Genomic DNA, 24,372 nt, shown 5'->3' on the forward strand with positions numbered 1-24,372 from the left:
GGTGGCGGCTCCTGCGGATCCTGTTCCTGGACCCTCATGCCCTTATCGTGAACGGGACCTCCCGCCGCTGGACAATCAGACCAGGAGGTTTCACCGGACGAGTCCGAACTCCTGGACGAGGGGGAACTTCCCCCAGGGATTGAGCCATATAGAACCATGAGGCGGTTCTTCCCTAAGGAGGGTCTCTCCGACCTGGTGTCTCAGTGCCTGGCGGAGTTGGATATTACAGGTCCCAGCGCTTCGGTACCCTCTGCGCAGACCCCCTGTTGGAAGGTCTTCGTCCTACAGCCCGCCATTTTCCATTCTTGCAAGCAGCTCAACAACTGATAGATTAAGAATGGGCGGCGCCAGCGGCTTCCTTCAAAGGGGGCCGGGCCCTGACGGGCATGTACCCATTGGCACCGGCTATCCAGGACTTGCTGGCGTGCCCTCAGGTGGACGCCTTGATTAGCGCTGTGGTCAAGCGCACTACCATTCCAGTTGAAGGGGGGATGGCCCTCAAGGAGCCTCATGACCGGCGACTGGACGCCATTCTGAAGCAGACCTTTGAGGTGGCAGCTCTATCTTTGCGGATCGCGACCTGCTGCACAGTGGTGATGCGTGCCTGTTTGTCACAGGTTAGGAACAACGCTCCAGCAGCAGACATGGAGTCAGCTCTTTCGTTCCTCACGGATGCTGCATCTGACCTGGTCCGGACAACAGCTAAGGGGATTTCATCCTCCGTAGCTGCCAGGAGGCAGCTCTGAATCCGGAGATGGTCAGCTGATGCGCCTTCAAAGACACGCCTCACCAGATTGCCCTTTAAGGGCTCTTTCCTATTTGGCAGCGACCTTGATAAACTGGCCAGCACATGGGGTGCCTCTCCAGTGCCTAGACTGCTGGAAGATCGGTTCAGAAGGGGCCAGCGCGCCTTTCCAAGACCCTCCAGGGGCAGGAGTTCACAGCGCTTTGTTCCTTAGAGGGGTTGCTACCAGGCACCACGTCCTCAGGCCAGGAATCAGTCCTTTCGGACCAAGCAGCGCAAGAGGGGAGCAGGCCCGGGCTCAGGTCCCGGCCGTGCCTCCCAATGAGAATCCGCCGATTCATCTGGGGGACGGAGCCATAGGGGGCAGGTTAACCCTCTTCTACCTCAGATGGGTCGAGATCACGTCTGACCAGTGGGTCCTCGCCATTATCCGAGAGGGATATTATCTAGATTTTCATCATCTCCCTCCGGACAAGTTTATGGAATCATCATGTCCCATGCACAAGAAGGCAGCACTGGAAGCTACCTTGGCGAGGCTCCTGTCCTTGAAAGCCATCATCCCAGTACCTGCCTGGGAAGTGAATTCTGGACACTATTCCATTTATTTCATGGTACCCAAGAAAGGTGGCACCTTTCGGCCTGTGCTGGACCTCAAGTCAGTCAACCGATACTTACGGGTACCGAGGTTTCGCATGGAGACTCTGCGATCTGTCAAGGCCGCAGTACAGCCAGGAGAATTCCTCACGGCATTAGACCTGTCAGAGGCATACCTGCATATCCCGATCCATCCGGATCATCAGCGCTACCTATGCTTCAAGGTTCTAGGCCGCCACTTCCAGTTTCGGGCTCTGCCCTTCGGGTTGGCCACGTCACCACGGACATTCACCAAGGTGGTAGTAGTGGTAGCAGCGGCACTCAGGTGGGAAGAAATTCTGGTCCATCCCTACCTAGACGACTGGCTGATCAGGGCGAAATCTTGAGAGGAGAGCCTTCAGACAACCGACAGAGTAATCGCCCTTCTGGAAAGCTTGGGCTGGGTAATCAACCTCAGCAAGAGCTGCCTACAGCCTTCCCAGTCACTGGAATACCTGGGAGTACAGTTCGACACCCGGGCAGACACAGACAGTCTCACAACCAAGAGAATGTTGAAACTTCAGCAGCGTATCCAGTATTTGATGGGAGCCAGTCTGCCCACAGCCTGAGATTATCTGCAGGTTCTTAGTCTCATGGCATCCACCCTGGAAGTGGTACCTTGGGCGAGGGCCCATATGAGACCTCTGCAATACGCCCTGCTCTCTCGCTGGAGCCCCCATCTACAGAACTATTCCACGCGCCTTCATCTGCCAGCCAGAGTGCGGACCCAGTTGTGGTGGTGGTTGCAGTCCAACCACATGAGCAGGGGGTCGAAGATGTCCTCACCCACGTGGACCTTGCTCACCACAGATGCCAGCCTGAGCGGCTGGGGAGCACACTGCGAAGAACTCACCGCACAAGGGCGGTGGAACAGAGAGGAGTCAGCGTGGAACATCAACCGTCTAGAGGCCCGGGCAGTCCGGTTGGCATGCCTTTGATTTGCTCACAGACTGAAGAACAGAGCAGTCAGAGTGATGTCCGACAACGCCACCACGGTGGCATACATCAACTGTCAGGGCGGAACCAGAAGCCGACAAGTATCTCTGGAGATCGCCCCACTGATGGCTTGGGCAGAGGCGAATCTTCAGGACATCTCCGCCGTCCACATTGCCGGGAAGGACAATACCACGGCAGACTTCCTCAGCAGAGAAAGCCTAAATCCGGGAGAGTGGCAGCTGTCACTCACAGCCTTCCAGATGATTGTGGATCACTGGGGGATTCCGGACATGGATTTACTGGCGGACAAGTCCAATGCTCAAGTACCCAGATACTTCAGCCGCAAGCGCGACCCGTTTTCACACGGAATCGATGCCCTGGTCCAGCCATGGCCTCCGGGGACTCTGCTATACGCCTTTCCTCCGTGGCCTCTGCTGAGCGCCATCATCCACAAGATTCAGAAACACCAGGGCCTAGTTCTTCTAGTGGCACCAGACTGACCAAGAAGACCCTGGTACGCAGACATGAGAAGACTACTGGCAGGGGAGCCTCTTCCCCTGCCTCCTCTCCGGGACCTTCTATGTCAAGGTCCCATCCTCCACGAGGATCCAGCTCAATTCTCTCTTACGGTCTGGCCATTGAGAGGGCTAGACTGAAGAAAAGAGGTTACTCGGAGCCCGTGATAGATACACTCCTCCGAGCTCGTAAGTTTTCCACGTCCCTCACCTACGTAAGCATCTGGAGAGTATTTGAAGCATGGTGCGACACTCACGGCACAAATCCACATGCGACCACAATCCCTATTGTGTTGGATTTCCTGCAGGATGGACTTCAGAAGGGTCTCTCCCTCAGCTCCATCAAAGTTCAGGTGGCTGCGCTGTCTTGCTATGGTCCCAGGAAGGATGGCAAGACCATCGCCAAGCACCCAGATGTTTCTCGCTTCCTGCAGGGAGTCAAGCATATTCGTCCGCCACTAAAGTGGCTTGTGCCCTTATGGAACCTCAATCTTGTTTTGGATTTCCTCGTGGGATCCACCTTCAGACCCCTTCGGGGACTGTCTCTCCGTTCTCTAACCTTGAAGATGGTGTTCCTATTGGCGGTCTGTTCGGCATGCCGCATCTCAGAGCTGCAAGCACTGTCCTGCCGTGATCCCTTTCTCAGAATCACTCCTGAAGCTATCCATCTTCGTACGGTTCCCTCCTTTCTACCTAAAGTGGTTTCACAGTTTCATCTTAACCAAACCATATCCTTGCCTACCACGGCGGGTTTGAAGAAATCTGAAGAAGGGCGTTTATTACGCCATCTCGACATTGGCAGATTGCTGCCCAGATATCTGGAAGCGACACAAGAACTACGAAAGACGGACCATCTGTTCGTCCTGCACAGCGGGAGGAAGCAAGGTGAAGCGGCCTCGCGGCCCACCATCGCCCACTGGATTAAAGAAGTTATCAGAGCAGCTTACGTGGAGGCCGGGAAGTCTCCGCCTCTACATGTCAAGGCTCATTCTACCAGAGCTCAAGCGGCATCTTGGGCAGAATCCAGGATGCTGTCGCCTGCAGAAATCTGTAAAGCATCGACGTGGTCCTCCCTCCATACCTTCTCCAGGTTCTACCGTCTGGATGTCCAGGCCAGGGAGGACTCAGCATTTGCGAGGGCGGTCCTACATGGGCCTCAGGCAGCCTCCCACCCAGGCTGGGAGTAAAGCTTTTGTACATCCCATTCGTTCTGAGTCCATCTGGCTACACGCCAGGAAATGTTGAGATTACTTACCTGATAATCTCCTTTTCCTTAGTGTAGACAGATGGACTCAGCATCCCGCCCAGCTGCCTGTGTACATGGGTTTCACCGATTCAAGGTAAGCTATGGCATTTGTTTACATAAGAGCGTACACTCTACCAGGTGTCAACGCTTTCCGGTTGTGAATGCTGGCGGTCTCCAGCCACTGTCAATCGGTCAGGGGAATCCTGTTTCACGTTTCACTGAGCGTCAGTACACACATCCATAACAGCTTTTGCAAGGAAGATTACTAAGTTGCTACGCTTCCTGTGGGGATATATATACCCCGTGCTGACGTCAGATCCGTCTCCAACTGCTAGCACGTGGATACTATCCCATTCGCTCTGAGTCCATCTGTCTACACTAAGGAAAAGGAGATTATCAGGTAAGTAATCTCAACACTATTCCATGTTACCATTGCTAATGGCAGTGGCTATTCTCTAAGTGAACTTAATAGCAGGTAATGGACTTCTCCTCCAAGAACTTATCCAATCCTTTTTTAAACACAGCTATACTAACTGCACTAACCACATCCTCTGGCAACAAATTCCAGAGTTTAATTGTGCGTTGAGTAAAAAAGAACTTTCTCCGATTAGTTTTAAATGTGCCCCATGCTAACTTCATGGAGTGTCCCCTAGTCTTTCTACTATCTGAAAGAGTAAATAACCGATTCACATCTACCCGTTCTAGACCTCTCATGATTTTAAACACCTCTATCATATCCCCCCTCAGTCGTCTCTTCTCCTAGCTGAAAAGTCCTAACCTCTTTAGTCTTTCCTCATAGGGGAGTTGTTCCATTCCCCTTATCATTTTGGTAGCCCTTCTCTGTACCTTCTCCATCGCAATTATATCTTTTTTGAGATGCGGCGACCAGAATTGTACACAGTTTTCAAGGTGCGGTCTCACCATGGAGCGATACAGAGGCATTATGACATTTTCCGTTTTATTCACCATTCCCTTTCTAATAATTCCCAACATTCTGTTTGCTGCTTTGACTGCCACAGCACACTGTACCGACGATTTCAATGTGTTATCCACTATGACACCTAGATCTTTCTTGGGTTGTAGCACCTAATATGGAACCCAACATTGTGTAATTATAGCATGGGTTATTTTTCCTATATGCATCACCTTGCACTTATCCACATTAAATTTCATCTGCCATTTGGATGCCCAATTTTCCAATCCCCCAAGGTCTTCCTGCAATTTATCACAATCTGCTTGTGATTTAACTACTCTGAACAATTTTGTGTCATCTGCAAATTTGATTCTCACGCGTCGTATTTCTTTCCAGATCATTTATAAATATATTGAAAAGTAAGGGTCCCAATACAGATCCCTGAGGCACTCCACTGTCCACTCCCTTCCACTGAGAAAATTGCCCATTTAATCCTACTCTCTGTTTCCTGTCTTTTAGCCAGTTTGCAATCCACGAAAGGACATCGCCACCTATCCCATGACTTTTTACTTTTCCTAGAAGCCTCTCATGAGGAACTTTGTCAAATGCCTTCTGAAAATCCAAGTATACTATATCTACCGGTTCACCTTTATCCACATGTTTATTAACTCCTTCAAAAAAGTGAAGCAGATTTGTGAGGCAAGACTTGCCCTGGGTAAAGCCATGCTGACTTTGTTCCATTAAACCATGTCTTTCTATATGTTCTGTGATTTTGATGTTTAGAACACTTTCCACTATTTTTCTTGGCACTGAAGTCAGGCTAACCGGTCTGTAGTTTCCCGGATCGCCCCTGGAGCCCTTCTTAAATATTGGGGTTACATTTGCTGTCCTCCAGTCTTCAGGTACAATGGATGATTTTAATGATAAGTTACAAATTTTTACTAATAGGTCTGAAATTTCATTTTTTACTTCCTTCAGAACTCTGGGATGTATACCATCCGGTCCAGTTGATTTACTACTCTTCAGTTTGTCAATCAGGCCTACCACATCTTCTAGGTTCACCGTGATTTTATTCAGTCCATCTGAATCATTACCCATGAAAACCTTCTCCATTACGGGTACCTCCCCAACATCCTCTTCAGTAAACACCGAAGCAAAGAAATCATTTAATCTTTCCGCGATGGCCTAATCTTCTCTAAGTGCCCCTTTAACCCCTCGATCATCTAACGGTCCAACTGACTCCCTCACAGGCTTTCTGCTTCGGATATATTTAAAAACGTTTTTACTGTGAGTTTTTGCTACTACAGCCAACTTCTTTTCAAATTCTCTCTTAGCCTGTCTTATGAATGTCTTACATTTAATTTGCCAATGTTTATGCTTTATCCTATTTTCTTCTGTTGGATCCTTCTTCCAATTTTTGAATGAAGATCTTTTGGCTAAAATAGCTTCTTTCACCTCCCCTTTTAACCATGCCGGTAATCGTTTTGCCTTCTTTCCACTTTTCTTAATGTGTGGAATACATCTGGACTGTGCTTCTAGAATGGTATTTGTTAACAATGACCACGCCTCTTGGACATTTTTTACTTTTGTAGCTGCTCCTTTCAGTTTTTTTCTAACAATTTTTCTCATTTTATCAAAGTTTCCCTTTTGAAAGTTTAGCACGAGAGCCTTGGATTTGCACACTGTTCCTTTTCCAGTCATTAAATCAAATTTGATCATATTATGATCACTATTGCCAAGCGGCCCCACCACCATTACCTCTCTCACCAAGTCCTGTGCTCCACTGAGAATTAGATCTAAAATTGCTCCCTCTCTCGTCGGTTCCTGAACCAATTGTTCCATAAAGCTATCATTTATTCCATCCAGGAATGTTATCTCTCTAGCGTGACCCGACGATACATTTACCCAGTCTATATTGGGGTAATTGAAGTCTCCCATTATTATTGCACTACCAATTTGGTTAGCTTCCCTAATTTCTCTTAGCATTTCACTGTCCGTCTCACCATCTTGACTAGGTGGACGATAGTATACCCCTATCACTATAGTCTTCCCCGACACACAAGGGATTTCTACCCATAAAGATTCAATTTTGTATTTAGTCTCATGCAGGATATTTATCCTGTTGGACTCTATGCCATCCCGGACATAAAGTGCCACACCTCCTCCCGAGTGCTCCTCTCTGTCATTGCGATATAATTTGTATCCCGGTATAGCACTGTCCCATTGGTTATCCTCTTTCCACCATGTCTCTGAGATGCCAATTAAGTCTGTCATCATTTACTGCTATACATTCTAATTCTCCCATCTTACTTCTTAGACTTCTGGCATTAGCATACAAACATTTCAAAGTTTGTTTTTTTGTTTGTATTTTCATTCTGCTTTTTAATTGATTGGGATAAGTTAGAATTTTTTAGCTCAGGTGAGTTTTTAGTTACAGGCACTTGGGCTACTTTTCTAATTATTGGAACCTCACTGTCGGGATGCCCTAATTCTAATGCATCATTAGTATCCTTTGAAGATATCTCTCTCCGAACCATGCGCTGCTGAGCGACTGTCGGCTTTCCCTTTTGTTCTAGTTTAAAAGCTCTCTATCTCCTTTTTAAAGGTTAGCGCCAGCAGTCTGGTTCCACCCTGGTTAAGGTGGAGCCCATCCCTTCGGAAGAGACTCCCCCTTCCCCTGCGTTTATCTGCGTATCTTAAAAAGGTAGACGAGAGGCTATTTGTGCAGAAGTTGTTGGCCCAGAGGAAGTGCTCGATATTATTATTTGGCAGGAAAAATCACCACCATCTTATAGGCAATGACGTAATGCAATACATTCGCTGATGAGCATGGATTCTATTGCGGCCCGCTTGTCTTTTCGAGCTAAAACATGCTTCTTGAGCATTTGGGATAAGGATATACAATCCTTGTCAAGTAAAGCGAGAAGCTTAGTCTTGAACTCATTGTAAAGTCTAGATTAACCCATACCTAGGAGTCTATATGGGGGGGGGGGGGGATAGTGATTGGGTGGGGGAGAGGGATGGGGTTTAGGGAGGGCAAATTATTATTTAAGGTGCTGGTCAGGTGTACAAGATCAAGGCATCTGACTGGTCTTTGGCCTGGCTTAGGTAATGGAAGGGTTGGGTGACACTAACAAAATTTTCAAGCGTTAGAAGCTTGGGAGGGGGGATCAAAGTGAGAAAAGAAAAAAAAAGGGGGGGGCGCCTAATGGGAGTCTATGCATCCAGATTTTTGTGTATTTGTCATTCTTCTTTTTTGATATATATTAATGGATGTGATATTTTGCTATTTGTATTTAATAAACATACTTGACTTAAATAAATCTGTGCTAATAAATAAATCTGTGCCGTAAGCTGCTTAAATAAAAAGCCTTTAACTTTTTTACTGTAGATTTTAATGCGGTCCTCAGATAAATTCCAAAGTTTTGGTGATGCAACTGCAAACATTTGTTTCACACAGATGTAACTATTTGGTTTATAGCACTGCTAATACATTTCTTCCTTGCGATATTAAATGTATAGGAACATACAGTTTCAAAGCAGCACTAATGCAAGGAGGAACCACATAGTGTAGTACCTTAAAAATTAAAAGCAGAATCTTAAATTTAATGTGTCATACATGGGAAGCCAATGCAAAATCTGCAAAATTCTTGTTACATACTGGAACCTAGAAACCCCAAACACAGTACATGCTGCTGTGTTTTGAATTATCTGTAAGGCATGTAATTTAGAGGCAGAGAGACCTAAAAAAAGCATAATTAAAATAATCTAGACCACTGAGTACTGTTGTCTGCATCACAGTTCAAAAATCATTTAAGGTAAAAAATGGTCTTACTTGCCTCACTATGCACAGTTTGTAAAAGATTTTTGAACTACTCTAGAAACATGAAGCCGTAATGATGATTATATATCAAACATGACCCCTAAGTTTCTAACTTGGGTGGCAAATGGAAAACACTGGCCTTCTATGTCAGTGCTCTTGTGTACATCATTTCTAGTACATCTAGCTAGCAACAAGATTTTAGTCTTGCTGATATTTGATGCAGGCTTATTTGCCTGTAACCAATTCCCTACATCTTGAATCACCTTGTTAACTCTAAGGATAGAAGACTCCATAGAGTCCCAAATGGGAAAAGCAAATTGAATGTCATCTGCATATAATTTATAATCAAGGTCCAGCTCAACCAATAAACGAGAATTGGACTTAAATATATATTTAGAAGAATAGCTGATAATGCTGAACCTTGTGGTACTCAGCTTGTAAGTGGGAACCACAATGAAACTTTTACTTTTTTTATTTAAAAAATTCATGTCACATTATCTGGTGGTCTAAGGGGCTTACTGATGAGCACATACTTAAATTGCAGACATCGGTGTGGACATGTACATGACGGATAAAAACAATTTAAAACAATCATAGCTCGAGGCATAGAGAGAATTGCTACAGAAATTATATGCACTGACAAAATTATAGTTTGAATGCTTCCTTGAGCAGTTGTGCCTTGGAATTGATTTCCTTATGGATTAGTATGCCCTTCTTCATCCTTTGGATGTGCGGAGACATCTTTTATGGTACCTCAGGGTGACCAATGAGTTTCGACAGTTGGACCATCTCTTTGAGCATTTCCAGATGTTGACATTTTTTTCCCATTTATAAGTGTTAAATATTTTACTTATCTGTGGGCTTTGTTCACCCATTCCTAGCCAGTCTGTTTTGGAAAATGCTTTGTCCCTTCTTCAACAGGTAGACCCCAAGGGTGCTCAGCAATCTTTGAAATATCACACTGTGGTCCAGGAAGTGGAGCCATCATCTATGCAGCCATGCCTTGCTCTCCAGAATGAGTCTTTCTCTGCTGAGGAGAAACCACCTGTGCCACTATCTATTTCACCCTCCCTTCCAGAACCATGAAGCTACTTTTGATACGTGCCATGGGGTACCTTGCACTATCATTTATACTAATATGGGTGAGCAGCATCACATAATAGTCAGAGGGCTTGATGATGCTCTGTAATCTCTGTCTCACTGGCAAACAGCATACTTCCTGAGATGATAATTCTGCTCAGCCAACGGAAGGGACTCCTCAGAAGAGAGTCACTAATCACCATATCCTTCATTTTCTAAGCACAATGACCTGCAGCTTTAAGGTTCATGGGTTCTGGTTCCTCCTTTTCCTCTTTCAGGGCTCCATTTTGGTTCTTGAGCTTGAGGGAAAGTGGAGCTGGGATGTAAAATCTCTAGTAGCTGAGGTAATTTGAGTCCAGCTTTTATTTATTTATTTATTTATTTAATAGCTTTTATATACCGATGAACGTTGGGAACATCTCATCTGTTAACAAGGAACAAAAATTAGCAACAGGCTTTACAGTGAACAAAGAACTGAAGGAAGTTTAAAGAAGGAAAGGGGGAGCGGAAAGAGTTAAGGGAGAGGGGGGCGAGGGGGGGAAAAGAACTAGGGGGGGAGGGGGAGGAGGAAAAGATCAAGGGACAGGGAGTAATAGTCGACTATATTAAACATAACATTCTTATAGGGAGAAACTATGTACAGATTATATACAAGTTATATACAAATTTTCGATAGCAAAGGAGTTAAGACAAGTTGCATTATCATGGGCTACAAGAGGTTATGCTGACATATTTGATTTGAATTCGTAGGAGAAGATGTTACAATGGGTAGGGAAATGAGGGGACGTAAAACGCAGAGGGTCGCACAGTGGTAAATGTAAGGAGGCATCAGGAAAAGCAATGGAGAGGGCGTGCAGTTAGGTGTAAGCTTGCTTGAAGAGCCAAGTCTTAAGGTTCTGCTTGAATTTTTTAGAGCATGACTCTTGGCGGAGTGAGGATGGTAGCTTGTTCTAAAGGGAAGGCCCTGCTAGGGAAAAGGCCCTCTCTTTGGTGGAGCAAAGCTTAGTAAGTTTGGGTGAGGGGGTATGCAGGGTAGCCAGGTATTGTTTTCTGGTGGGTCTATCATTATTATGGAAGGTGAAATGTTCTTTAAACCAATGCATGTTTTGGTTGTGAAGGGATTTGTGGATTAGAGTGAGAGATTTGTATGAAATTCTTGATGTAACGGGTAACCAACGCAGATGTTTAAGTACAGGGGTAATGTGGTCGCTTTTATGGGTGTTGGTGAGGATACGGGCTGCTGCATTTTGGAGTAGTTGGAGGGGTTGGATGGTGCATTTAGGTAAGCCCAAAAGCATAGCATTACAGTAGTCTATTTTCGATAGGATGAAGGCTTGTAGTATAGTACGAAAGTCATTGAGGTGTAAAAGTTTGAGTTTTTTCAGTGTCTGCAATTTGAAGAAACAGTCTTTAAAGGTGGCATTGATGTATTTTTTGAAGTTAAAATGATTATCTAGGGTGATGCCGAGGCTGTGCACTTGTTGGGGGAAGGTGATATTAGCAGGGGGAGCGTTGATCGATGGTAGTGGAGATTTGATGATGTGGGGTGAAATGAGGATGAGCTCTGTTTTAGAAGTGTTGAGTGCGAGGAAATCGTTAGATAGCAGAGTGCTGATGACAGTGAGGGCGGATTTCCAGGTTTCGATGGCTTTGTGTATTGTGTCAGTTACGGGTATCAGTATCTGCACATCATTTATTTATTTATTTATTTATTTATTTAGGATTTTTATATACCGACATTCTCGATACAAATATCAAATCAAGTCGGTTTCCATAGAACAAAACTGTCGCGGTTAAGGCGTTACATTAAACAGGCGTTACATAAAACAGGGTTTCTGAACATAAGAACATAAATATTAAATATTAAATAGACAACAATAACTCGTCAAAATAACGTGAATAAATGTAGGGATTAGCTAAGAAGGAGGGTAGGCTATATAGGGATATACAGGTAACAGACCAGTGTTGATGGGCATATACAAGAGTAATGCATGAGCTAAAGAACTGATGCATCAGCAATGGAGTCTTTCAAAGCAAGTGGGCTGTCCAGATAAGGCGTGGTCGGGCCTTGAGGGGATATCATCCGCATATATAAAATGCGGAAGGCCTAGTTTTGAGAGGAGATGGCAGAGGAGGAGGAGGTATATATTGAAAAGTGTAGAGGAGAGGGATGAGCCTTGGGGGTACACCTTGAGCTAGGGCAATAGGTTTGGAGATGCAATTTCCAATTTGCACACTAAATTGTCTCTCCGTCAGGTATGTTTTACTGTGAACCAGGTGTGATCTGTATACTTTACAGGAATGTCGGTATATAAGCATTCAAAATAAATAAATAAATGATTGGAACCATTGTAAAGCAGAACCTGAAATGCCGATGTCAGTGAGGCATTCTAGTAGTATATGGTGGTTGACAGTATCAAAAGCGGAGGAGATATCAAGAAGTATTAAGATGTGTGATAGACCTTTATCTAGGCTTTTTAGGATATGGTCGGAGATTGATATGCGCAGTGTCTCTGTGCTGTGGTGTTTGCGAAACCCTTATTAAGAGGGAAAGAGAATATTATGTTCGTCCAAATAGTCTGATAGTTGGCAGTTGACTGATTTCTCTAGGATTTTTGTTATAAGGGGCAGGTTAGATATAGGGCGGAAATTGGCAAGATCGGAGGGGTCCATGGAAGGTTTCTTTAAAATAGGTTTTACAATGGCATGTTTAAGGATTTTAGGTATGCTGCCAAGCACAATGGATCTGTTTAGGATGTTCGAGATAGGTTTGGCGATGATCCCAGGGATGGTGAGGAGGTTTTTTGTGGGGATAGTATCTGAGGGGTGAGTGGAGAATCTGATTTTCTTTTTTAATTTTGTGGCTTTCATTTTGTGGTTCAGTTTCATCTTCCCTTCTGCTGAAGCTTTCCATGTTTAATGCCTCAGTAAGCATTTCATGGGAGTCATTCTCATTTTCTTGGATACTTCTCAGTCTTGTCATCTCCTTTCTCAGTTCTGCCACCTCAAAGGAGGGAATCGACCTGCAAGCATCTTTTGTATTGAACTGTTTTCCTCACTGTGGTTCAGGATATCCATTTGGACAGTAGTGATAGCTTTAGTAGCTCAATGTTTCCCAGCCATCCTTCTAGTGCTATGAATTTTGATACCTGTTGAGAGACATGAGAAAGTCTTACAAAAGTCTGTCTTCCTCAACTGGCTTACTAATAAAATCAGCTTGCCTCTTTTCTGTGAAATCTACCTTTTAGCTCTTCACTCAGACTCCCTGTTTACTTGCCCACATGTGTCTTAAGTATGGAGTGATTTATCTTATCCTTCCAGACTATGTATATATATTTGTCCCTGTGAGGTGGTATTTATTTATTTATCATTTAAGAGTACTTATATTCTGCTACTTCCAAAGAATACGTTTGGCGCGGATTACAATTGATCATCCACAATATTCTGTTTAGCAGGGCATACTTTGCAGAATATTGTTACTTAGGGACCAAAAGAGCCAAGACCAACAAAAAATAATTATCTTAAGATGTAATGATGCTACCAATTCAGTAACTCCTCTAACTTAATTATTTTTTATTTTTATTTTACGGTTCTGTTTTCACAATTTACAGATGGCTGAAAAATTATTATTGAGCATGAATATTTAATTCTGGCAAGCAATCATTTTATGTATTTTTTTAATCCCTTTTAGCTTTTTTGTTTTTAGGTTTTAGTTGTATAATGCTTTGCATCACATTCTCTTTGTTAAGACCACGAGAACCGCACGATGCTCTTCAGCGTTAAAGCCTGCGGTTATGACTTTTTTGATGAAAATAAGTAAATCGATATATCCTCAATGAAAGCAGTCTTTACCAGCACATTTCTTAAGCATTACTAAGACTCAATTCACTGGAATAGGATATTTAAAAAAAAAATTTCACATACAGTCAAGCATCGTATAAAGATTTTAATTCATCACAACAAGTTGAATTAGTAACCATACGAGAAATTACACACATCTAAAGATACTCCTGCAGATGTCAAACTTCGAAACCAACAGTTGACCATAAGAACATAAGAAATTGCCATGCTGGGTCAGACCAAGGGTCCATCAAGCCCAGCATCCTGTTTCCAACAGAGGCCAAACCAGGCCACAAGAACCTGGCAATTACCCAAACACTAAGAAGATCCCATGCTACTGATGCAATTAATAGCAGTGGCTATTCCCTAAGGTAAACTTAATTAATAGCCGTTAATGGACTTCTCCTCCAAGAACTTATCCAAACCTTTTTTGAACCCAGCTGCACTAACCACATCCTCTGACAACAAATTCCAGAGCTTAATTGTGCGTTGAGTGAAAAAGAATTTTCTCCTATTAGTCTTAAATGTGCTACTTGCTAACTTCATGGAATGCCCCCTAGTCCTTCTATTATTCGAAAGTGAAAATAACCGAGTCACATCTACTCGTTAAAGACCTCTATCATATCCCCCCTCAGCCGTCTCTTCTCCAAGCTGAACAGCCCTAACCTCTTCAGCCTTTCCTCATAGGGGAGCTGTTCCATTCCCTGTATCATTTTGATTGCCCTTCTCTGTACCTTCTCCATTACAACTATATCTTTTTTGAGATGCGGCAACCAGAATTGTACACAGAATTCAAGGTGCGGTCTCACCATGGAGCGATATAGAGGCATTATGACATTTTCCGTTTTATTAACCATTCCCTTCCTAATAATTCCTAACATTCTGTTTGCTTTTTTGACTGCTGCAGCACACTGAGCCGACGATTTTAAAGTATTATCCACTATGATGTCTAGATCTTTTTCCTGGGTGGTGGCTCCCATATGGAACCCAACATCGTGTAACTACAGCAAGGGTTATTTTTCCCTATATGCAACACCTTGCACTTGTCCACATTAAATTTCATCTGCAATTTATCATAATCTGCTTGTGATTTAACTACTCTGAATAATTTTGTATCACCCGCAAATTTGATAACTTCACTCATCGTATTCCTTTCCAGATCATTTATATATATATATATATATTTATATATATATATATATATATATATATAATATATAAAATCAATTAACAATATTACGAAGGACTGTTTCTTTAAGCTACAAGTTATGAAAAGACTCAAACCCCTCCTCCACCTCCAGGACTTCAGAACAGTGCTACAGTCAACGATTTTCTCCAAAATCGACTACTGCAACACTCTCCTCTTAGGACTTCCGATCTCTGCCACCAGACCTCTACAGATGCTCCAGAACTCAGCAGCCAGGATTTTAACCAACACTAACCGGAGAACTCACATCACCCCGATACTTAGAAACCTACACTGGTTACCTATTAAATACAGAATTTGGCACAAAGCTCTCACCATCATCCACAAATCCACACACAACCAACTTCCTTTAGACCTTCAGTTACCACTCAAACCATACACATCTGCAAGACCCATCAGAGAGGCTCTCAAAGGAACCCTTCAAGTTCCCCCAACTAAATTCACTCGACTAACCTCCACGAGAGAGCGGGCACTTTCCACAGCTGGCCCCACCATCTGGAATAACCTGCCGACGGATCTACGACTGGAACCCTGCCTGACTACCTTCCGGAAAAAACTCAAGACTTGGCTTTTTGCCCAAGCCTTCCCTGAAACATAACATCTTATCTGAGCTTTCTTTTAGCTCAGTAGACTAAAAGACCAACCCAGTAATTACATCTCCATCCATGTTTATTCTCCAGTTTTTCCTGTCCTTTATTTCCTGGCTACACTAGCCTCCAAGTTCTTTCCCCCTGTTATTTGTAACTGCGCTTCGGCCTTCTTGTTATATGGTTTCTTGTTAAGTTAACCCCCAAGTTTGATGTAAACCGGCCTGGTATGAAGCTTGTCATGAAGTTCGGTATAGAAAAATGTTAAATAAATAAATAAATAAATATATATATATATTGAAAAGCACCGGTCTAAGTACAGATACCTGAGGCACTCCACTGTTTACCCTTTTCCACTGAGAAAAATTGACCATTTAATCCTATGCTCTGTTTCCTGTCCTTTATCCAGTTTGTAATCCACAAAAGGACATCGCCTCCTATCCCATGACTTTTTAGTTTTCTTATAAGTTTCTCATGAGGGACTTTGTCAAATGCCTTCTGAAAATCCAAATACACTACATCTACTGGTTCACCTTTATCAACATATTTATTTAACCCCTTCAAAAAAAATGAAGGCAAGACTTCCCTTCGGTAAATCCATGTTGACTGTGTTCCATTAAACCATGTCTTTCTATATGCTGTACGATTTTGATCTTGAGAATAGTTTCCACTATTTTTCCCGGCACTGAAGTCAGGCTCACTGGTCTATTGTTACCCGGATCGCCCCTGGAGCCTTTTTTAAATATTGAGGTTACATTGGCTACCCTCTAGTCTTCAAGTACAATGGATGATTTTAATGATAGGTTACAAGTTTTAACTAATAGATCAGAAATTTCATTTTTTAGTTCCTTCAGTACCCTAGGGTGCATACCATCCAGAACAGGTGATTTGCTACTCTTTAGTTTGTCAATCTGGCCTACTACATATTTTCCAGGTTCACATTGATTTCGTTCAGTTCATCTGACTCATCACCCCTAAAAACCATTTCCGGAACTGGTATCTCCCCAACATCCTCATCAGTAAACACGGAAGCAAAGAATTAATTTAGTCTTTCTGCAATGGCCTTATCTTCCCTAAGAGCCCCTTAACCCCTCTGTCATCTAATGGTCCAACCGACTCCCTCACAGGTTTCTTGCTTCGGATATATTTAAAAAAATTTTATTATGAGTTTTTGCCTCTGTGGCCAACTTCATTTCAAATTCTCTCTTCGCCTGTCTTATCAATGTTTTACACTTAACTTGACTGCTTATGTTTTATCCTATTTTCTTCAGATGAATCCTTTTTCCAATTTGGCTAAAATAGCCTCTTTCACCTCATCTTTTAACCATGACTGTAATCGTTTTGCCTTCCTTCCACCTTTCTTAATGTGTGGAATACATATGGACTGCGCATGTAGGATTGTATTTTTAAACAATGTCCATGCCTATTGAACATTTAACCTGTGCAGCTGCACCTTTCAGTTTTTTCCTATTTTCCTCATTTTATCAAAGTTTCTCTTTTGAAAGTTTAGTGTTAGTTTACTTATTGTTCCCCTTCCAGTTATTAGTTTAAATTTGATCATGTTATGATCACTGTTGCCAAGTGGCCCCACCACTGTTACCTCTCTCAGCAAATCCTGCATCCCATTAAGAATTAAATCTACAATAGCTCCCTCTCTTGTTGGTTCCTGAACCAATTGCTCCATGAAGCAGTTATTTATTCCATCCAGGAACTTTCTCTCTAGCAAGTCCTGATGTTACATTTACCCAATCAATATTGGGGTAATTGAAATCTCCCATTATTATTGCACTGCAAATTGATTTCTCTTAGCATTTCATCATCTGTCTGACCATTTTGTCCAGGTGGACGCTAGTATACTCCTATCGCTATACTCTTACCCAACACACATGGGATTTCTACCCATATAGATTCTACTGAGCATTTAGTTTCTTGTATGATCTTTATCCTGTTGGACTCTATACCCTCCCGGACATAAAGTGCCACACCCCCACCAAGTTGATCCTCCCTATCATTGCAATATAATTTGTACCCTGATATAGCACTGTCCCATTGGTTATCCTCCTTCCACCAAATCTCTGTGATGCCAATTTTGTCAGTCTCATCATTTGCTGCTATACACTCTAACTCTCCCATATCACTTCTTAGACTTCTGGCATTGGCATACAGACATTTCAAAGTGTGGTTTTTGTTTGTAATAACAACTTGCTTTTCAGTTGTTAGGGATAATTTGGAAATCATTAGCTTCGTTGATTTTTTTTTACATATAGGCACATGGACTACATTTGCTTTTATTGGAAACCTCTCTTTTGGGATACCCTAACTCTTCTGTTTCATTAGTAACCTTCAAGGATACATTTCTCTGAAACATGCACTGCTGAGTGACTGTCTGCTTTCCCCCTTTTTCTAGTTTAAAAGCTTCTCTATCTCCTTTTTGAAAGTTAGTGCCAGCAGCTTGGTTCCACTCTGGTTAAGGTGGAGCCCATCCTTTCGGAAATGTCTCCCCCTTCCACAAAAGTTTCCCCAGTTTCTTACAAAACTGAATCCCTCTTCCCTGCACCATCATCTCATCCATGCATCGAAGCTCTGGAGCTCTGCATGTGGAACAGGAAGCATTTCAGAGAATGCCACCCTGGAGGTTCTGCATTTCATCTTCCTATCTAAAATCCTAAATTTGGCTTCCAGAACCTCTCTCTCACATTTTCCTATGTCTTTGGTGCCTACATGAACCACGAAAGCCGCTGAAATCCCTAAAAAGGTCTAATAATCCCTAACAAGCTCCACTGAAATTGAATTTCCGTTTTTACTTGTTGATGTAAATCTCTAATTCTTATTCTGAAAAACTTCCCTTCTAACCTTCTAGTTTGGGTAACAGTCTATATGAAGCTATGTGACTAGAGTGGGTGGTAAACAGCTCTCACACCTTCCCACAGTAAAATAATTGACTTTTGCAAGTTCTTAACACACACAGAATACATTTAACTCTCTCAACATGCTTTACAGCCACATAGAATTATTTTAACCCTGTATTTTCCTTAGTAAGCTCTGTGGGCTTGCTGCAGTCAGGCATTCTTATTGAAATAAACTTAGAAAACTTACAGTGGGGCTGTGGATGGGCTGTCACCATGGTGCAAAAACTTAAAACATCAGAAATACTTTATTTCTCCTTTTTAGTTCCACATCATTATTGTGAAATTTTGAATGAATGTGATTATTTTGAATGTTTGTTGTGTGTTTTTTGGAAGGAGTTGGACTCAGAGCACTGCCTTTTCAAGATTCTGATAAAGAAGACCTCAGCTTTGCCTTACTGTCTGAACCATTCCAGACTCCTCATGAGGCAGTGCTCTGACAAAGAAGGGAGATTCTTCCTACTGCCATATAAACCTATATTTTTAATTGTACAGGAAGCTAAAACTGAGGAGACTCAGGAATTGGCATCAGAACTGGCATCACCAAGTCCATCAAGTAATATCACAGCCACTGCAACATCAGGTGACCCTGAGATTGACAAAAAGATAAAGAATCTGAAAAAGGTGAGATATATAGAAAGAGAGACATTTTATTCGGCTACAACCTACTGTATTGAGAAGGTAGGAAGCATTGAAGGCTGCTAGGAAACTTCCCTGCTGCTCCATCACGGTTGATACAGAAAATTTTAAGTCTCTAGTGAATGGGCAAAGCTTCCCTGCAATAATGGAGCTATTATAGAAAAAAAGTGTTACTGAGTAGTGAGCTGTCTCCCGCTTTCTCTTTTTACACTTGTTATGGATGCTGCACCCTGGATGGATGCCACTTGAAGGGCAGAATGCAGGGGTACTCATTATAATGGAGTTAGAAAAGTTGCTGATATTTAGGAAACAGTGCATATAAATAATATTGTGTTCCGAACCCTATGAACCCCCAAGCATGCTGGCAGCTGGAAAGATGGTGCTGACTAAGAAATTCCTCTTGTTCTGGGTAACCTAGTTTTGAAACGTTAGCTGCATGGAAAATTTAAATCCATTGTACTCACAGGGGGGAGGTTTGTTAAGGGAAAAGGTCAATAATAAGTGTATGAGGATGAAGAGCAAACTTCTGTTGGAAAAGAAATATTATCTGCCTTATAAATGGGCTCTGACCGGCCCGCAAATGCGCAGTAGAGAGCAGCTCTACTGCGCATGGGTGGGCGAGCACGTCGGCCAGAGTTTGCCTGTTGACAAAAATGGCCCTGGGAGGACCCATAGCAGCGGCGGCACGTGCGCGCCATCCGAAGGGGTTGTGAATGAGCTGGGAGAGGAGGGGAGTGACTGAGGGGAGGGGGAGGGAGGAGAGAGTGAGGTGAGAAGGAGTGGGAGGGAGAATGGGGGAGGGGAGGGGAAAGTGGAAGGGAGAATGAGGGGGGAGGGGGAGGTGGAAGGGAAAATGAGGGGGAGGGGAGGTGGAAGGGAGAAGGGTGTGAGGGAGAATGAGGGGGAGGTGGGGGGAGGGGGAGGTGGAAGGGAGAACGAGAGGGACAGAGAATGAGGGGGAGGGAGAGGTGGGAGGGAGAATGAGGTGGAGGGGAGAATGAGGGGGAGGGGGAGGTGGAAGGGAGAATGAGGGGGAAGGGGAGGTGGGAGGGAGAATGAGGGGGAAGGAAATGGACTGGAAAAAACAAATTTAATGTAGCCCGTTGTTACGGGCTTAACGGCTAGTCCTCTATAATCCTGAATGCCTTCCAAATAATGCACTAGAGTAAAAATACTGGAATATAGAGGCTGATTTTGTTTTTGTAATTGATATGAAAATATTTTGATTTTGTTAGTTATCAAGCTCATGTAGATTGCCCATATAGGCTTTTCTCAATGGATCTGAGCTGCTGTTATTCCAGCTTCAATTATTGTGCAAATGTAAAAAAAAAAAAAAAAAGTGCATCCGCGGCTTATGGCTGCTTTTAAGGACTCTGCAAAGAAGAACAGAAGAATTGTATAAGCAAAAATGCTGAATTATTGCCCCAGTAGTTACTGACCATGATCAAACAAATGTGTAAATGCTCTTTCTCTTTGCACAGTTTTCTTTAAGTAATTTTTCTTTCCCAGAAATTGCAGGAAATGAAATCCTTGGGCAAAAGATGCACCATTTCATCCCCTCCACTCTCCATCACCAGCTTTTTGTTTTTGGCTCAGTCCTTAAATCTGGCCCTTTGTTGTGGTGGTTTTTTGTGTTTTTACTTCTAGCAAATCAACTAGTTATTTGCAACAGTGAAAAAGCTGCCAGCATGGCTAGAGCACCTTTCTTGTTTTTCTTTCTCACTTTATTTTCTAAATTATAGAAACTGAAAGCAATTGAACAGCTGAAGGAACAGCAAGCATCTGGCAAACTGCTAGAGAAAAACCAGGTAATAGCTGCAGGCAGTGTGCTGTGCCTCACATTGACTGTCATTTGTTCAGGAGGCTAGTAAGTTTTTTATCGCATGCATAGAAACCACAATGCTTTTCCAAAACAGTTTCTACTAAGCATGTTCAGATGTAATAAAGCTGCCCTGCTATTGGTTGACAGTGAGCATTATTTAAACTCTCTTGCTATTGGTTAGTTGCTGTGGTCCCTTACTTACGCCATTTCTTGCCCAGTTTCCAGTAGGGACAAACTGTCTCTGATGTTCAGTGAGGTGCATATCAGAGCATTCTAATCATGTGCACATTTCTGTACCAAAAGAAACTAGGAGTCATGAAAAGTTTACAGAGCTCCATGTTTTATGATTTTTGTAATTTGTAAGGAACAGTTAGTGCAGTATTAAAGCACAACGAGAGCTCTTCAGCAAAGTATATAGTGGATTGAAATATTGTTGGTTGTGTGCACAAGCCTAAGGAGGAAAAGGAGTTCCTGCTTATCATTTATTTTCCATTTGTGTTCTAGCACAGAGCAGAAACCTTGTTGTCTCTAGGTTTTAAAATCTCTGCTGGATCCTGTCAGGGTATCTGTTCCAGCTGAGGAGTGCAGCACCTAGAGCTGGCTCTGAAAGCTATGCATTAAAACATTTTAAGAAAAGTTTTATTTCAGCATCTGGTTGGTGCATAGCACTGTATTCCCTTGGGGGAACAGTGCAATATTTGTTTTCAGAAACTACTGAACATGTATGAAATAAAGGATTGATGACAACTGTATTACGTAGCAATATTCTGAAATGTACTTTTATAAAATCTGTTTTTTGTTAAAAAAATAAAAAAATAAACTGTTAAGGTACCGGAGTAATGCGGTCTGCTTACAAATGGACACAAAAGGAATTTTCTCCAAGCTTTTTCACACTTAACCAAATGGCCAGTCATTGAATGGTTTTAATACTCTGTTCCAGTGAGGTGTTGCATATAGGAAAAATTAACCCTTGCTGTAGTTTCACGATGTTAGGTTCCATATTAGGAGCTACTACCCAGAAAAGAGATCTAGGCATCATAGTGGATAATACATTGAAATCATCGGTTCAGAGTGCTGCAGCAGTCAAAAAAGCAAACAGAATGTTAGGATTTATTAGGAAGGGAATGGTTAATAAAACGGAAAATGTCATAATGCCTCTATATCGCTCCATGGTGATACCGCACCTTGAATTCTGTGTACAATTCTGGTTGCCGCATCTCAAAAAAGATATAGTTGCAATGGAGAAGGTACGGAGAAGGGCAACCAAAATGATAAAGGGGATGGAAGAGCTCCCCTATGAGGAAAGACTGAAGAGGTTAGGGCTATTCAGCTTAGAGAAGAGACTGCTGAGGGGGGATATGATAGAGGTCTTTAAGATCATGAGAGGTCTTGACCGAGTAGATGTGAATCGGTTATTTACATTTTTGGATAATAGAAGGACTAGGGGGCATTCCATGAAGTTAGCAAGTAGCACATTTAAGACTAATCGGAGTAAACTATTTTTCACTCAAAGCACAATTAAGCTCTGGAATTTGTTGCCAGAGAAGGTAGTTAGTGCAGTTAGTGTAGCTGGGTTCAAAAAAGGTTTGGATAAGTTCTTGGAGGAGAAGTCCATTAACTGCTATTAATCAAGTTTACTTAGGGAATAGCCACTGCTATTAATTGGTGTTTGGGTAATTGCCAGGTTCTTGTGGCCTGGTTTGGCCTCTGTTGGAAACAGGATGCTAGGCTTGATGGACCCTTGGTCTGACCCAGCATGGCAACTTCTTATGTTCTTATGACCTCTTGTACTTTGATGCTAAACTGTGCTGGAAGCACTGTAATGTGCAGTATGACCCAAGCAAGTATGTTTTTAGGCTAACGCCAAAAAACTAAACCTGCAAGTAGAGCGTAATATAGCGTGCTTTGCCATGATCTTTATTAGGAATGACGGCATATAAAATGCTTAAATAAATAATTAAATAAAATGCTGTGTGTTTAGATAAATGCCATACTTGGAATAACAGATATTAAATGAAGCATGTTTAGCTTTAATTTCCTGTGGGGAAACTGGCTTTTTAAGGTAATTCTATGTCTCTCCGGATAACCTTTGAGCCATTCATTTAATTTAATGCAGATTTCAGCCATAGATGAGAGAGCACTCAATAACCCCGCCTCACACTTTTTATGTCTGTGTTGTCCCCCGTTTCTTAGAATCCCCCCTTTTTTATTTCTTCTTAGAGGGAAGTAGTTCAGGTGAAATCCCAGGGAGATCAAAGCACTGTGGTGATACTGAGGATTTCTTTTTTAATTCTTGCCACTGATTGACACACAGGGTTGTTTAAAGCTGCCTTGCTGTTAGTTAATTCCTGTGGTCATCAGCTGACTCTCATTTCTTACATAGTTCCTATAGGGGAAAAACATCTCTAGTGATGGAGACTCAAAGGTGTTATGCAAGAGTATTTCTTCATAGGATGAATGGAATAGCCTCCCAGCAGAAGCGGCAAGGACAAAAATCATAACAGAATTTTTAAAAAGTCAGGGGTCAAGTAGAGAGGATCCTTAGCAGATGGGCTTTATAAGCCCTTATTTTATCCAGATTTATTAAGGACCAAGTTAATTTCTTATCTGACGTGTAATACAGAATATAATCATCTTGTTCATTGTATTTTTAGATAGAGAAAATTCAAAAAGAAGATGTTCTACTACAAGAACTTGAAGATTTGGAATTGAGTGTTTAAAGCCGTGCAGGAATGGTTGATTGCCCATGCAAACCTCATACTTCCAGGGGATTTTAGCAACAGAGAAGACTGCCAAGTAGTGGGAACCACATAGGGTTTGCAAGTGGCTGGCTTATGGTTGCTGCATGTATGCAGACCCATTCTAATTTTTCTTCAAATATATGTGCAAGAAGAGCATAATTCATACTATCCCTGCCAGGGTATGCTTGGTTTTCCATGGGGCATAGGGCGCTGGACAGGGTAATATGAATTGCCTCCGATTTAGAAAAAACAAAAAAACCCAAAAAAAACTTTTACGTAAGAGAAACAGTTTTGAAAATGTTTTGGATTACTTTTACCTGCAGCCGCCCAAAATTATACAAGAATGATTAAGTCCTGAAAGAATGTTTACATACTGAAAGAAGCATATGTGTTTTTATCTTTTCAAACAATATAAGAACTTCACTACATGTAAATGCTAGTGACTCAATAGATGATAAAGTTATAAAAATTAATAAAATCACTCTAAAAAGTTAAAGAACTTTTTATTGGTGTTACTGGATCAGAATAAAGAATTTCACTTGCAGAAGAACCTTTCTAGATTGGGCATTAGAATTTAAAAGACCAGTGTTATAATAGGTAAAAAAGGATTTCTTGACCTTTCCTTAGTACAGCAGCTAAAATATGCAACTTAAAACCCTGCTGCAGTTTATATGAAGCTGTTTCAATAGGATAGGTTATTTCTTATTTCAATTTGCATAATTTTGCTCTGCTCACCAGA

At 42.4% G+C, this 24,372-nt stretch overlaps 1 protein-coding gene across 3 annotated transcripts in view; it reads left to right on the top strand.

The window, feature by feature from the left end:
• EIF2A (eukaryotic translation initiation factor 2A) overlaps window positions 1–24,129 on the top strand; it is a 222,529-nt gene extending 198,400 nt beyond the window's left edge. For all 3 annotated transcript variants that reach the window (XM_029615567.1, XM_029615566.1, XM_029615565.1), the window contains 3 exons: window positions 18,927–19,055; window positions 20,813–20,878; window positions 23,547–24,129. In XM_029615567.1, the coding sequence (XP_029471427.1) occupies window positions 18,927–19,055; window positions 20,813–20,878; window positions 23,547–23,612 (261 nt within the window). In that variant the 3' untranslated portion in view covers window positions 23,613–24,129. The remainder of the gene's footprint in view (window positions 1–18,926; window positions 19,056–20,812; window positions 20,879–23,546) is intronic.
• The last annotated feature ends 243 nt before the right edge of the window (window positions 24,130–24,372 follow it).

The sequence above is a fragment of the Rhinatrema bivittatum genome, chromosome 9 (assembly GCF_901001135.1).
Source record: "Rhinatrema bivittatum chromosome 9, aRhiBiv1.1, whole genome shotgun sequence".
In the NCBI taxonomy this organism is placed as follows: domain Eukaryota; kingdom Metazoa; phylum Chordata; class Amphibia; order Gymnophiona; family Rhinatrematidae; genus Rhinatrema; species Rhinatrema bivittatum.